Source organism: Monomorium pharaonis, chromosome 1 (genome assembly GCF_013373865.1).
Source record: "Monomorium pharaonis isolate MP-MQ-018 chromosome 1, ASM1337386v2, whole genome shotgun sequence".
NCBI classification, from domain to species: domain Eukaryota; kingdom Metazoa; phylum Arthropoda; class Insecta; order Hymenoptera; family Formicidae; genus Monomorium; species Monomorium pharaonis.
The window spans coordinates 456,666-471,170 of NC_050467.1; the positions used below are offsets into that span (position 1 = coordinate 456,666).

General features: G+C 39.0%; 5 protein-coding genes across 13 annotated transcripts; 3 read left to right on the top strand and 2 right to left on the bottom strand.

The window, feature by feature from the left end:
* Nucleotides 1-11: 11 nt before the first annotated feature.
* LOC105830483 (phosphoserine phosphatase) lies at nucleotides 12-2,386 on the top strand. Of its 8 annotated transcripts, none has more exons than XM_012669820.3 (6): nucleotides 12-189; nucleotides 1,017-1,156; nucleotides 1,260-1,394; nucleotides 1,480-1,625; nucleotides 1,707-1,868; nucleotides 1,965-2,386. In XM_012669820.3, the coding sequence occupies exons 1-6, from the start codon at nucleotides 103-105 to the stop codon at nucleotides 2,051-2,053; spliced, it is 759 nt and encodes a 252-aa protein (XP_012525274.1). In that variant the 5' UTR covers nucleotides 12-102; the 3' UTR covers nucleotides 2,054-2,386. The 8 variants fall into 8 exon arrangements, with proteins under 8 accessions (XP_012525274.1, XP_012525275.3, XP_012525276.1 ...); XM_012669821.3 differs by lacking the exon at nucleotides 12-189 and adding an exon at nucleotides 225-888; XM_012669822.3 differs by lacking the exon at nucleotides 12-189 and adding an exon at nucleotides 230-757.
* LOC105832713 (ubiquitin conjugation factor E4 A) lies at nucleotides 2,203-7,393 on the bottom strand. Its single transcript, XM_012673900.3, has 14 exons — nucleotides 6,875-7,393; nucleotides 6,264-6,668; nucleotides 5,854-6,183; nucleotides 5,479-5,672; nucleotides 5,281-5,400; nucleotides 4,909-5,106; nucleotides 4,714-4,831; nucleotides 4,478-4,654; nucleotides 4,244-4,389; nucleotides 3,998-4,147; nucleotides 3,589-3,832; nucleotides 3,352-3,514; nucleotides 3,078-3,282; nucleotides 2,203-2,782 (listed from the first exon to the last, which is right to left on the bottom strand). Exons 1-14 carry the CDS (start codon nucleotides 7,391-7,393, stop codon nucleotides 2,638-2,640), a joined length of 3,114 nt encoding a protein of 1,037 aa, XP_012529354.2. The 3' UTR covers nucleotides 2,203-2,637.
* A 590-nt stretch (nucleotides 7,394-7,983) lies between these two features.
* Nucleotides 7,984-9,435, top strand: LOC105832710 (28S ribosomal protein S35, mitochondrial). Its single transcript, XM_028192022.2, is given in 4 exon segments — nucleotides 7,984-8,242; nucleotides 8,319-8,678; nucleotides 8,681-8,943; nucleotides 9,148-9,435. Coding segments are annotated over 4 exon segments (999 nt in total). The 5' UTR covers nucleotides 7,984-8,133; the 3' UTR covers nucleotides 9,415-9,435.
* Nucleotides 9,436-9,570: 135 nt separating this feature from the next.
* Nucleotides 9,571-11,017, top strand: LOC105832712. Of its 2 annotated transcripts, XM_012673899.3 has the most exons (3): nucleotides 9,908-10,170; nucleotides 10,251-10,434; nucleotides 10,510-11,017. In XM_012673899.3, exons 1-3 carry the CDS (start codon nucleotides 9,908-9,910, stop codon nucleotides 10,540-10,542), a joined length of 480 nt encoding a protein of 159 aa, XP_012529353.1. In that variant the 3' UTR covers nucleotides 10,543-11,017. The 2 variants fall into 2 exon arrangements, with proteins under 2 accessions (XP_028047824.1, XP_012529353.1); XM_028192023.2 differs by having other exon boundaries at nucleotides 9,571-10,170; nucleotides 10,251-11,017.
* On the bottom strand, nucleotides 10,610-14,449 carry LOC105832707 (kinesin-like protein KIF18A). Its single transcript, XM_012673890.3, is given in 3 exon segments — nucleotides 10,610-11,364; nucleotides 11,449-13,532; nucleotides 13,534-14,449. Coding segments are annotated over 3 exon segments (2,616 nt in total). The 5' UTR covers nucleotides 14,026-14,449; the 3' UTR covers nucleotides 10,610-11,324.
* Nucleotides 14,450-14,505: the final 56 nt, after the last annotated feature.

Consider the following 14,505-nt stretch of genomic DNA (forward strand, 5'->3'; position numbering starts at 1 on the left):
GCCGACAATTACGCGTTGATTACGAGATGGCAATTACGAAACCACTGTGGCTCACGACCGGGCAATAGGTCCCCCGCGGAGCTACCACTTCCTTATACCACGATGCCAGTACAACACGCGGCAGTTAGCTCTGGCCGGCTCGCCGTTGCCGTCCGCCGTTGCGCCTGCCAATCTCCTGGTGTCGACAAGGTAATTCGCACTCGCATTCTCAGCCGACCACGCGGTCGAGTAAAATGTTCAAATGTTTTTTTTTATCGATTAAGTAAATCGCCTTCGGATCGACCGGATAAACTTAAAACGAAAGGGTGACCGAGTCGGGAGTGTCGGGACCTTTCAAAGTCATTTCCAATTTGTCTTTTTACGTTTGCGTGAAGAATTTACAGATGAAGGTTTCCGCCTTTCCATTCATCTAATATTTGTTACTCTACTTTATCGGGTCTCTCGTACGCCTTGTTGCATTTCACCGGATGTGAAACGGAAATCCGTACTCGCGTGGTAAAACATGTTTTGTCGCCTGTGTGCACGCGCTCGTTCGCGTACCCGCGTAATCGCGCGTGATATCACGTTTCTCGTTGGATGACGCAAGAGACGAAGAGACGATAATCGTTCATTGCTACTCAATTGGGGCCGTCGTCCGTCGAGAAAAACATGGCAATTAACGTACACGCAATTGTCAGTCGTCGGTAAAATAAGACTGTTGTGATATGATATGATATATGACGTCACGTGAAGAATGTGTGTATATGTATGTGATTCCGTATGTGTCATGTAGTCATGCAGGACGAGGCATATTCTAGACGTTCTAGCGGAAATGTCGCATCCACTATGAAAGTGGCAATCTTAAAATCTTTCTTTTTTCTCCCAAATTGCAGGTCGATTATTGTGAAAGTACTAAAAATTAAGAATAACTTCTTTTTACATTCTTTAAATTTGATTTTTTATAATTCCTTTTTTCCCTTTTATTTATTTAATATTTCTCATTTTATTTATTTAATATTTGATTTTGTATTTTATAGATGACGAATACGAATAAAATAAGGGACATATGGAGAACCGCGGATGCCGTGACATTCGACGTAGATTCCACCGTTATTACGGAGGAAGCTATCGACGAACTCGCCAATTTCTGTGGAAAAGGCAAACAGATCACCGAATTGTACGTTTTTCATTTTTAATCTTGTTAATTGATTTTGTTTACGTATAGCTTTCATATCATCTTTTCACCGATGCGAAAAAATATTGAAACACAAATTTTTCAGAACAAAACAGGCCATGCAAGGCGACATGACATTTCAACAATCCTTATCTATAAGACTGGGAATCATAAATCCAAGTTTAGTACAAGTGAGAGAGTTCCTAAATATGCATCAACCAAGACTGACCACTGGTATCAAGTGAGATATTTATTTTTCAAGATAAAGAAACAAATGAACATAGAGTCTATGTTATACTTTTACAAATTGTCAAAATGTTTTATAGGGAGTTGGTGTCCACCTTACAAGCTCATGGGAAGCAAGTGTTTCTTGTCTCTGGTGGTTTTCGCTGCCTTATCACACCAGTTGCTGCGCAACTTAACATTCCACCCGAAAATATTTATGCCAATAGATTAAAATTTTACTTTACAGGTACTTAAATGTAAAATTACTAAGCTCTTCTGAAATCTTATAAACTGATCTTCACGTACAACACATAAATGTATGTTGTAGGAGAATATGCTGGATTCGACGATACTCAGCCGACTTCTAGAAGCGGTGGCAAAGGGGAAGTTATACGACGTCTTAAGCAAGAAAAAGGATTCAAGATTGTTGTACATGTTGGTGACGGCTCAACAGATTTAGAAGCATCACCGCCAGCAGACGCGTTTATAGGTATGCGCAATATTCACTTGAAGAATTGTTTCTAAAAAGTTTCGTAACATTCTACTTCATACTAAAATAACAATCATTATTAATTTATTGTTGCAGGATTTGGTGGAAATGTTATTAGGGAAAATGTGAAATCACGTGTGGAATGGTTTGTTACAAACTTTGATGATCTCACAAAATGTTTGTAGATATACAATGTTTCTATGAAGATATGTTGTTTTGATTTTAAGCATATAAAGAATTACATTTTTAAAAAGGATAGTTACGATTAATGAATCAAATCAAAATAAAATTACAATAATTGTTGCCGGAATACTTTTAAAAATTGTAGACAATGTTCATAAATAACATATTTTATTCTATACAGTGCATGAAATATACAGTTATCTTTTTGATGCACCGATTCCTAAAATCGTGCGCCATCTATCTGTGTATAACATTTCATCAATCAATATTAGTGAAACTGTCATAACTCTATATTTGTTATAACCCTGTACATAATTATATTATTATAAAGTACATATTTATAAAATTGCTTTTTGTGTCTACCATTGTGGGCAAATCGAACATCAGGGGAAATCCTGATAAAATACGATGAAATATGTATTTTTCGTTTCACGTATTCGAAATGGCGTTTTCCAAATCCAAATTTTTTTTTACCAATCGTAAAGTTGTCAATACGTGTCGATATGCGATTTACAATTTGTTTTAAAGAACGCGTATATAAATTTCATTTTTCAACATTATTCATTGTGGTATAATTGATGTTAAATTATGTGTCAGTTCTTAACGCTTTCTCTTGTTTTTTCTGTGAAATCCACTCTTGTATCTCTTGTTGAAGTTCGACATTCGATTTCACCATGTCCATTGTAAGTGGAGATCGATTGAAAGGATCAGTTTGATCACTTAGCAAATGTCTGAAATACATTCATTAAAATATATATGTAATTTTGTATTGAAAATGTGTGTAAATTAATACATATTTGTGCAAATAGTCCGATAAATCGGCTAATTGTTTGTAAGTGCGGGATATAAAGATCCACACGTGTGGACAATAGCCAATCCGCACATGTCGCAATATTTTTTGTTACTTGGGCGTCGAAATATTTATTTTTGTAATCGGTAATGAGTGTAAAATAATAAGTGAAAAAAAGATTATTTTCGGCGCACAGGTAACGTAAATATTTGTATATAATTCATGTGTTGATATACCTTGCTATAGTTTGACGATCGATAGTTATTTTCGATGATGGCAAAATAACGGGATCCATCATGACAGTTGACATAATTGGATCTAAGAATTCGTCAGGGGCATCTGTCAAAATCTCATCTTCCTGTCGCTTTTGATTTGCTGCTTTTTCTACACTTTTTGCAAATTGATCCAGATCTCCCAAGATTCCAACACCACCGATACGAACTATGATGTACACACGATTAAAAAAAAACTTCTCGGCTAGTTCTTAAAAAAAAATATGAAAAAACTTACCAAGTACATTATCTGCAAGTTTAAATAATTCCGGACTATACGAGCGTCCGTCTTGAGACACAGCGAGTGTAAAACTTTCACTTTTACTCAAATTAATGTAGATCTCGCATATACTTAATACCAAATTTGCAGGATTGAATGCATATTCCTTTTGATCATTTACCTGAATTTCACGAATATACGAAATTATAATAACATTATCTTTTTATTGTAACATTTACAGATTCTTAAAATTACCTTAAAATTTTTTTGATTTGGTCCTACTAATTGCAATAACAAATAATTGAGCATAGAAGCGATGCGGTCCACCATGGTTGGATGGCAAAAGATCGACTTTATTTCAGTAGTCAGCATTTTTATCGTCTGTATAGTTTTACTACCCAAAATATTATCAAAGCGAGCAATCATACCAATGTGTTGAAGGTACGCTAGTTGCTGCTCGCGTTCATTTTGTGACAAGTTAATCCATTCTCCGTTTTCTCTTATGTTCAAAGACAAAGCGATATTTAATAATTATTATATATATATATATATATATATATATATATATATATATATATATAATATAAAAATATGATGCACACACATAGACACATAGATATTTGATAGAAAATAATCCTATAATCTAATAAGTTTCTAAAATTACCTAGCTTGAACCATTTGTTTCAAATTTGCCATATTTGATAAAGCTTCATCCAAGAGAAACACAGCATCGTTCATTAATAGATTAATAAAACGTAGAAACAAGGGTGGTTGAACTGCTTCCATGTTATTCTCTGCTTCTTGAGCTAAAACACTAATATTATACATTATAATTATACGAAATGTTTTATTTGCTGGTACTTTTAGGTACTGAATAAAAGCAATGATTAAATCTCATAATTCTGCTTACGTAAAGTTATTACGATGCTCAGCATGTTTCCATAAATAATCCATAACAACATACATTGGACGACGGTAGTTGAACTTTTGTTCAAACTGTACACTTTGCCCAGTCATCTCAATACTTACAAATACATGCAGTAAGTTGACAATTATCTGTTTACAAAGGAGCAGCACATCAGAAATAATTAGCTGTGTGCACGCGTGTCTTGATAGTGAATTCTGAACAGAATGTTACTCTCACCTGTTGTCTGTGTGGATGAGTAAGGAACAACTGTTCCCTATGGAATGTTCCCAAGTTTGGTGTTGCTGGAGCAACATTGTCGTCCACAATTGGCAAAAGTGCCTCCAGACTTTCAGCTAAACTCGCGCGCAGATGCGGGTTGTACAAACGATGCTGAGATTCCATTAGAACTATGACCTAAGGGAAACGTGTACAACTTCAATGCTCGTAATAAGTTTCATTATACCTTGACTTACCTCCGTCAAGATCGGATTCAAAAAACTCGGACCCTGTTCCTCGAACGTGTTGGGACTCACACGACGTAAAAAACATAAGAATCCAATGGTATTCTCTACTACAAACTCAGGAATGCATCTGTAAAGATGTGCTCATCAATTTTCATATTAATTCAATTTATACCCATTGCAATATACTAAATGTATTTAGTCTACCTTAATGTAATTGGAACAGTTTCTGGTAATGGGAATGTAACAGGTATATACTGTTTTGGTGTAAAATTTTGTTTGCCCTCTTCTTCAGTTACAACATATAAATTGACTTGAATTAACCAGGACGCTGTCATTGCGTGAAATTTCGTCAAGTGTTCTAACATTTCTGGGACTAATAAACTCGCTTTAAGAGAAAGATATCTATAGAAAAAAAAAAAAAAACAAATTCTTATATATACAAATACAGATAATTTAAAATGCAATTTGAAATATTATAATGGTAATATATACATAAATATAATAAAAATATAGAGAATTAAAAATATGCATTCAGGCGTATTTTTAATGTGCTTTATCATCTAATGTGTTTTATACTTTTTCATCTCGCTCTCCATTTGTTTTGTTAGGAACTCTTCCAAATTCTGTTGTGTAGGTCCGGTTTCAGTTCGAATTGCATTATAAGATCTCTGTATCCTAGCCAAATCTTGATTTGTTCTACAAAATTTAAAGTTTAATAATATTTAAGTAACAAAAGTAGTTATTGAAAAATTAAATAACCAATCATTATCTTACTTTGAAAATTTGTCCAGGATAACTCTATAGCCAAGATCTAATGCGCGATGTGTAAGGAAAAAACATTCTGTTATGAATCCAAATGTATCTGACATCGGTCGATTTTCGTCTTCTGGAGTTGGTATTAAACAAGTCTCTGAACTCAATCCTTTCATATGTATACCACGCTGTAAACTCTCAGTTTCGTCCTTTGCCTAAAATTGTATATAGAGTAAAAAAAATTAAAAAGAAAAAATAAATCTAAAACAGCTAAACCTTCCCAATTTCGGTAATTTTTGGCAGGTGTTATAGAGCCAAAATATTCTTAAGCTAATATCTGGGACACAAAATTGCATACAAGCTATATCACATTTCATAAACTCTTAGAAAACCAACCTCTGCGCTACAATATGTAGGATCTATCTTTGGTACTTTATCATTTAACTTAGTACAAAATGGTTGACAAAGACGTAACAATACATTGCCCACATTCAGCATAAAACCATCCGACACGCACATATGTCCTCCAGTCAGTAATCCCATCTCCATTTGAGAGTTCCAGAGTTTTCCTCTACTTGCGTTTGCGTAAAGACAGTTACCCAACCACTGTAAAGTCAAGTGACGAACTTCCGTCGAGCATTTAAGCAAGGAATGGAAAACTTTGTACAAGGCTTCACTCAGATTGTCCATGGCTCTCCATATGGTAGCTTCCATGATTGTGCTTGGCTGTAATATTTCAAAAAATATATGAAACAAATCATACAGCGATTAAAAAACTCACTTAACTATTAGAAAAATTGTCGTACTTCCTGCAGAGGCTTTTCAAAAAGATCATACGAATCTTTAGCTTTTTTTGGTAGACAGCTTATGCTAAAGAGCACACCTAATAATGTGTCTGAATATACGCAACCCTGCACATTTTCTTTCTTTCTTGGTGTACTGTGACAAATTATCAATTTCGCTAATGGTTCAATGGTGGAAAATGTGTTGAGCAAAGCAAACCACTGATGGCGGAAGGTAAAAAGATTGCTTTGAGCTGCCTCCTTACGAACAATATTAAGAACAGGAGAAAAAGATTTTTTAATTAAATCATCTATGTCGCTTTTACTGTTTGCTGATATTAATTCCTCCACTATACCACTGACAAATGATAATAATTCTGTCTTTGATGTAATGTCATCCACAAATAAAGCAACAAATTGACTGTAAACCTATAAATGATTAAAATGCATAATAGTTAATGATAGCTTATTTAGTTAATTTAAATTAGTTGTCTTATCTATTTCTACCAATGTGGATTAACTTTGAACTCAGTTTATAACTAGAAAAAAATATAGAGTAAATTAAAGCAAGATCAAAGTTAACATTACATTAGTGAAAATAACATTAGACTGTTATATCACATAAGGTGTACAACCTCCTGAGACTGAAACAGGGCTGGTTCCTGTAAGACCGTATTGACATTTTGCAGTACAATTTGACAAGCGTTTCTCACATTATCCTCGCAGCCATCTATTTGGTAATGTTTTAAACGACAGTAGCATTCGTAGAGGTAGGTTATAACCTGCGTTTCAACGACATGGTTATCGATATCTCGTGCTTTGGCAGGTTTGGGATCTGGTAGCATCAGGCGCTCGAAAACAGCATGTTCTATAGAGTCGGAGTCAATAAACACCAGAGATCCTTGTGCGTCGCTATCTTCACGTAACGTTATACCGAATACACGTGCCATGAGCTGATCGTCAACCTGGTCGGAATTTGCGGGCTCCGCCACTTTCTCGGAAAGTCCATTATCTTCAATCGCGTCCGACGATTGTTTCGCATAATTTGCATCGTTGGCTTCGACGCTTTTAGCATGATGCTGCAAGAATGAGACAGCATCATTATCCGTGGAAAACAATCCGGCGAACGGGTTGCCCTTTAAATTTTCGCACATGATCGCGGTCTCCTTTACAACGAAGTTCTCGTGACGGACATAATAATTGAACTGCAAGCGAATCAATCGCTTCTCGTCACTCTGTTATTTGCGGTTTCGACGAGCCAGAAAGTCCATTTCGCAAGCAATCCTCTTTCTCCCTCTTTGCACCTGTTTCCTTGTAAAAATTAATGTTTGGTTTTTGGCGTTGAGCCAAATTAATTCCTTGAGAAAAAACCTGGAACTGAGGTTTACGTGTCACAATCCTTGTTAAAGCGAGACACACAACCCATACTGGTAGTTCTACCCGAAAACTAAACACGAATCTCAGAAGTCTCAGATACTGTTCGATCACCATTCCCTGAACACGAGAGATATTCAAAGAATGCAGAAAAAACGATAGCAGCGACAAAAAACTCAGCGGCAAATAGTCCAACCTTGTAGTAATGTCGCTGGTATAATCGTCGGTAATGAAGGTGTTACACTGTATTATACCGACAGGATTAGACACGCGTGATTGGTTTTGCTACCTTCAGATCTGGCCAATCGGAAAACATGTTTCCTAGAGATTTTCTTTTTCAAAATCTAACCTCACTCATCTAACTCCACTCTCTTCTTCCATTTGTCATGTCGAAAATGCCAGGTTATGTTAAAGGTCCAAGATATTAGGTTAGGTTAAGTTGTATCTTCGTTACAAGAAAAACTAGCGATTACATTTTTACCGTATTTCTAAAGTAATACAATTCTGACTGCACATAAAAATGTTGTTGTTGAAACGTAGATGCGAGGCGGGCCTCGTGCAAAATGCTTTACCAAAAGCGCTGAACCTTCTTGCGGCGTATTCAAGTGCCTCGGAAACTCCGAACGAACGTTAGTATCGGTATCATGTACTTCAATTCATCGCATTAGAGGCGAGAAATGAGTATGTACGTGTCTTTATTTTCAGAATTTCGCGTGTTGGAACTTTACCCGAAGTCTAGAAGAGGAGTCGCACAGGAGAAGCGGCAAAAGGCGCAACGGATAAACGTTCCACCGCCCAGGACGATGGAAATGCCCGTCGACCAGGACTGGCCGTCGGTCTGGCCGGGTGCGCGAACTTTCCACCCGGCTTCGGTGCCCCTTCCGTTACGTCAAGGATACCAGGAAAAGGACGCGCCGTTCGACAAATACGCCAATGCTGAGCTTATGAAGATACCAAATTTCTTGCATCTCACGCCACCTGCGATACGAAGGCACTGCGAGGCGTTGAAACAGTTTTGCACAGAATGGCCTACCGGTCTAGAGACCGAGGAGAAGTGTGCAAGACACTTCCTGTCGAGATCATCACGTCCGACTACTGCTACTCCTCACCTACCATAAGAGATCCACTCACTAGGATCGTGAGTCTACGAGTAAGGATGTCTTCGCTTCACTTGGATACACATGCCAAAGACAAGCTGTTACGATTGCTAGGAAACAAGTATAATCCAGAAACTGATATAATAACGATTACGGCCGATAGATGCCCAACTAGAAAACAAAACTTGGAATATGTGCGGTATCTTCTCACAGCAGTGTTCCATGAATCTTGGGTAAGTAATGGATAAACTATGGATTGTAGTCAGAATGTATTTATAAAGATGTTAGTGCTTTTTTTGTCATTTCTTTATCACATTTGATGTACAAAAAAGATAAAACATATAGAATAAATACATGTTCTTATTAATTTAATAAATTTAAATATAAATTGCACGTAATTTACAAATGTAAACAGTAACACGAGGTCTTATTTGCAGAGGGTAGAACCATGGGAAGCCGAGAAGTCGATGGCAGACATGGAATACTTCGATTGGGACACTAGCCAGAGTCGCATAAACCTAGTAACGCTATACAAATGGCCCGAAACACCAACCGATTATGATTACGAGACTATTCCGCACGCAACAGAATATAAAATTGCCGTGTCAGATCTTATAAACAACGGCGAGGATGAATACTCGATCAATAAGTATAAAGAAGCTGTTAAAAATTTGTTAAACCTTAAATGCGAAAATAAAGGTTGAATTTTGAGCATTGCATAAAATTGAATTGTGTCACGAGAAGCTGAATTATTCGTTTTAGCTAGCTAGTATATTTTCCCGTGATTTCCATAAACGGTGTCCTACTTGAAAGCTCAATTTGCCGCGTGTAATTTTACGCTCGTTGTTCATGACGACTGACATGCCGATATAGCGAGATCGAAATTGTGCTGTCCGTAACAGTATTTGAATTTAGAACAATTTGAATAAAATTTGCACAATTGGAGCGTACAAGAATTAACCGGAAATGGCTCGTTATCATCGCTTTTTTCAGTATTTATATATACATCGAGCACATCGGGTCGTCACATCTTCGAGATGTGAAGTGGAAACTTTGATATTCGATATTGCATAAAAAAAATTACGATCGGTCCTTTCTACGTATTTTAACCATAGTTTCTCAAAATGCAAAGAATTTTGTCCCGTGTGTTGTAACGTGTAAGATATAAAAAAGTAATAGAAGCAATCATCTAACAAAATGTTGAAAATTACGATACTCCTTGGTGTGTTCGACATTATTCGATGCGAGATGCAGACAACAAGATTGGAAAGGACTATAAGCGAGGCGCCGTCTTGCAGTAATCCGCCTCTGTGTTATTTATCGGATATGTACAAAACGGAGTCGAAAAGCGTACCGTTTCTACATTATCCGAATTTTCCGAATATGCGTAAACAGCAGTTGATTCAACGCAGTTACTACGGCGGATTCGGCTCACATTCCGCATCGCCAGCTTATTACCAGTAAGTGTATTCTCTTGAAATAATCATGCTCTTCCCTCATTGCAATATTTGTCGACGGTGATCAATGATATGTATTTTAGCGCCTTTGATCCCATCAGCGTGTTAGCGTCACTGGCGTTTCTAGCATTTCTATTGCAATCATTTGCTACACTTTTTGAGCGTTCACGATCTATCTTGCCGACGATAATTAGCGGCAGACAATCGGACGTGGACTTGGAAGTTCCGGATATTTCAAAACACGTGTCGCATGCTTTGCAGAAATACGTGAGTATTCCAAAGTTGCACATGATAGCTGAGTAACAAGCAGAGTATAATGCATGGTGAATGTGATGCTTTCAGGAGAATCTCAACGAGGACTTGAAGAAGAAATAATTGATATTCATTTTTTACACGCATAGGGCAATGTCGTTTTTCCATACGTACGAGCGATCTTTAGAAATTGCCGTAAATAATTTATTCTTTCCTTAATACATACAGTTAATCGACATTCTCCACATAGCAGATACTTATTGTCAATACATAAAAATTCTAATTTAATTTTTGTATCAATTTTTACTTATGTGATGCAAATCTTTAAACATAAGTTTGGTACATTTTAATAATAAAAATGCACTCCCTCTCTTTCTTTTTATTTCTTTGGTGATAGATAATTTACATTAATTTTGCACAAAATTATATAATGAAATTTCTGCAAACAATAATGAAATAAAGATTGCACACAATTGAGTGTATCCCGCTTTATCTCTGTATCGTTTCGTCAATCTTGAATAAATACTTTAAAGAGATATTACATCACACAGAAATACACAATATAACTGACAATTACGAATTTGTCATTTTAACTTTTTAAACGTATACAAAAAAAGAAAAAGAAAGAAAGATAGAGAGAGATATTGCTTGCACAATTACATGTAGATATATTTTTCTTGCATTAAGCTAAAATCCGTACATAAAGGTAACATTAAACGAAGTCACTTTATTAGAATGCTTGACTTTACTCTTTAAGCACATATAGTCAATAATATTTTATTATATTTAAAATCTCGCATCTATTAAAAAAAATCTTGTTACAAGTCTTACTATTTAACGCAACGTTTGTACGACCACCGTCTCTCTTCGATCTTGCATCCAGGTACCAAAATTTTTGTCTAATATTACCATGGAACTCTAGTAGACGGTGGAGCTGGAGTAGGTCTATAATAAAAAAGGGAAAACTTCTTATAGATTTTCAAAAATATAGGAAACGACTTAGATGATACTAGATATTCTGTTACTTACTTTTTCCCAATGGCCAGCTTTTGATACGGATGGGTCGTCATAAGGCCGCGCCTTTCTTTATTACGTATCGCCTTGAGCGTCACGTCCGTCTTTTCCTCGGAATTGTTGTGCCGGGAAAGAGATGACAAATTCGCTGTATCGCTCTTTAATTTATTTAGAATGGCAATACTCTTCGCACTCATTTGTATAGGTCTGTGCTTGTTCTCCTTATCCAGCATTCGACCAGTACTCTGTACGTTGGTTTTGTTATTTGTTGCTAGTTTTTTCGTCTGTTTAGAAGGTGTACTGCTAGTTTCGCTGTTTTTGTCCGACAATACGCGTTTCCTGATTACGTTTTTCGCAGCGATTTTTGCCTCCCGTGGAGTTCCTTGCGTCGATTCGTCTTTCAACATGAATTTATTTTCCTGATTGTTACTCTCGTCATCCAAGTTGGAAATATTGCTGTCGATATAATTTTCACCCGAAGTAGCATTGAAGGTAGAGTTCAAAATATTCGTACTGCCGACGTTGGATTCCTCGTCATCCTCTGTCTCCGGTATCGTCGGCATTGAATTATTCAACGGGTCCATTGCCACCGTACTCAGACAAGTAAACATACTAAAATCGTCCATCTTGTTCGTCTCGTCCGAATCCGACCACTTGATGTTTCGAAAACCTTCGAGCAACTTTATCAGCTCCTTGAATTCCAGCTGCATCTTCTCTGTCATTGTACCGTAGCCTTTCAGCATGTTGTAGTAGTTCTGCAACGTGTTGCTCATATTTTTCATTATGGTGTTGATCGACTGCCTCTCGCACTGCAGGAGGCTGCTAAGTTTCCTCATGTGCTGTTGTACACTTGGAATCCAGCATCTCTCGATCTTGGAGATTTCCAGGGACAGTTTACTATGCAGATTCTCGTCTAGAGATTGTTTAGCCCTCGTCTCCTGTACCTCGGTCTCGACCGAACACAGTTCCTCCCAAGTCTCCTGCATTTGTGCCCTGAGGGATTCCCTCTGCCGCTGGAAGTAATGCACGGACTTGTTGATACGCGACTTACCGCTAGCGTTCTGCTCCTCCTGTGACAGAGCGTCGCTGGCTGCCGTTAGATTGTGCAGCCTCTCGTCCGCGTCTTTCTTGTAGAGTATTCTACATGCTAAGATCTTGTCGGAGCTCTCCAAAGTCAGCATCCTCTCAATCAGATCCTTCTTCCTCTCGTGCAGCTTTATCAGCCTGTTGTACGTCTCCAGCATGGCAACGCTCGGCTTGCTCTCGACCGGCTGCAGCGTACCGTTCTCGTAGGTCGCCAATTTCGCTTTCAAAATATCTATCTCCTTCTTTTGCTCCTCCACAATCTTGATGTAGCCAGCGACGTGCGTCTCACAGGACACGTTCTTCTTGGCATACGACTTGATCTTCTTCGCTCTATTCGCGTATCTTAGAGTGTTATAAGTATCTTCGTAAGTGACACTACAAGGTGCGACATTAGCTATCATAACTGTATGGCAGTTACCACCGAGCGAATCTTTCAATAGCCTTGTGAGTTTGGAGTCTCTGTATGGAATGTGCTTTATACCATCCGCCAAATTGTTAATGCAATTCCCAAGGGCCAGTAGGGATTTGTTAATGTTGGCTCCTTCCTTGAACCTCACACCTTTGCACCCAGTGGCAGAGGCTCTCTCGGATCCCGCCAGGTCGATCATGGACAGCTTGACTCGCTGCACCTGATTGTCCAGCTTGTTAACTATCTTGATATAGACTTGGAAAACCGCGTGACTCCTGCTGCTCTCCTTGTTCGCGTCCGTCGGGTGCTGCGTGCGATTCTTGTTGCCCTCCGCCAGTAGCGACAACAGTTCTTCAGCGTTCTGGATGGCGATTGGTTCCAGTCCAGCGACCACGACCCCGCACCTACCATCCTCTCTCAGATGTAACTGACCGGACTTGTGCAACAGGTCCTGCACGTTCTCGTTGTATATCTCAAGGTAAGACACGCCCAGGTTGAACTCGCGATGCTTGCTCTGATTCTCGATCTCGGAGAAGAGCTCTGCCATGGTGCGGTACGTAATACCAGGGTCTTCCCGATTACCCAGCATAGTGTGAGTCTTACCAGGCCCCGGTGGCACCGTATGCAAATACCGAGCAGTTGTAGCCGTCCAGGAGGCTGTTGATCAAGCTCTTAGTGCTACCCTCGAACACGTTAGTATTGGTGGACGTCAAGTCGAAGACCCGGTCGAAAATGAACTGCAGTTGCTTATTCTGCTTCTTCAGCATATCCCGGCCCTTCTGCGCGACGTTGTGAAAGAAGAACGGCGTCGCCTGCTCCTTCGGATCGAAGATGAGCATCTTATCGTCGACGACCTCGATGACCGTTCGGCTGTTATCCTGCAGCTCGCGCTCATTCGGCGGACGGACCCTCACGATCACCTTGATCGATATCTCCGAGGTGGTGTCCTCGCCTTTCATCGTCGCACTTGTACCGCTCGTGCCAGGCTTGGCTACCGAACCGCCGCCAGCCGAGAGCCGTCTCTTGAACCCCGGTTTCCTGCCTTTGCTCGGCGAGAACGCCTTCGCCATTACATCCTTCTTATTGAAAACCATCATACGTGAGCTACGAATCTGACTAATCTGTGAGTCTCAGTACCGTAGCTCTACCAGCACGAGATTTCAGCGAGCAAAGGAGTCATCGCTTACGTTGTTGTTTTCACATCGTGATCGCATCGCCGTCGCCGCTCTCTCGAAAGTCTTCTCTGGCGTGCCGTCGTCTCTGTCCTGGAACCGTTGCTTGACGTGCGCGGAAGACTCGCTCAGTCAGGGACAAATCACTCTCGTCGAGAAGGCAGTAAAGAATCGTGTCAAAATCAACATGAACCAACGAATAAACGAACGAACGAACGCAGCACGCCCGTCACTGAGGAATGTATGCAGAGAGCCGTTACGTTGAGTTTTGAAATTTAAACTAAACACCGACGATCGAGCGCAGTCGTACCAATGATGAGGCACGCGCGCGATAAATGAGAGGGGCGATTTGCTAGGGAAATACGTTACCTGTTAGGTTTTTCACGCGTGTTCTCCCCGCAGCGC

Excerpts from the sequence above, each read along its gene's own strand:
- LOC105830483 (XM_012669821.3), top strand. The coding sequence starts at position 760 with ATGTGTCATGTAGTCATGCAGGACGAGGCATATTCTAGACGTTCTAGC. Across the intron at positions 1,395-1,479 it reads AGACTGACCACTGGTATCAA|GGAGTTGGTGTCCACCTTAC; the intron begins GTGAGATATTTA and ends AATGTTTTATAG. Across the intron at positions 1,626-1,706 it reads ATTAAAATTTTACTTTACAG|GAGAATATGCTGGATTCGAC; the intron begins GTACTTAAATGT and ends TGTATGTTGTAG.
- LOC105832713 (XM_012673900.3), bottom strand. The coding sequence starts at position 7,393 with ATGTGCGAAAATTTAAAGGGCAACCCGTTCGCCGGATTGTTTTCCACG. Across the intron at positions 6,669-6,874 it reads CCCTGTTTCAGTCTCAGGAG|GTTTACAGTCAATTTGTTGC; the intron begins GTTGTACACCTT and ends AATCATTTATAG. Across the intron at positions 4,655-4,713 it reads TGAATCCGATCTTGACGGAG|GTCATAGTTCTAATGGAATC; the intron begins GTAAGTCAAGGT and ends CGTTTCCCTTAG.
- LOC105832712 (XM_028192023.2), top strand. The coding sequence starts at position 9,908 with ATGTTGAAAATTACGATACTCCTTGGTGTGTTCGACATTATTCGATGC. Across the intron at positions 10,171-10,250 it reads GCATCGCCAGCTTATTACCA|CGCCTTTGATCCCATCAGCG; the intron begins GTAAGTGTATTC and ends TATGTATTTTAG.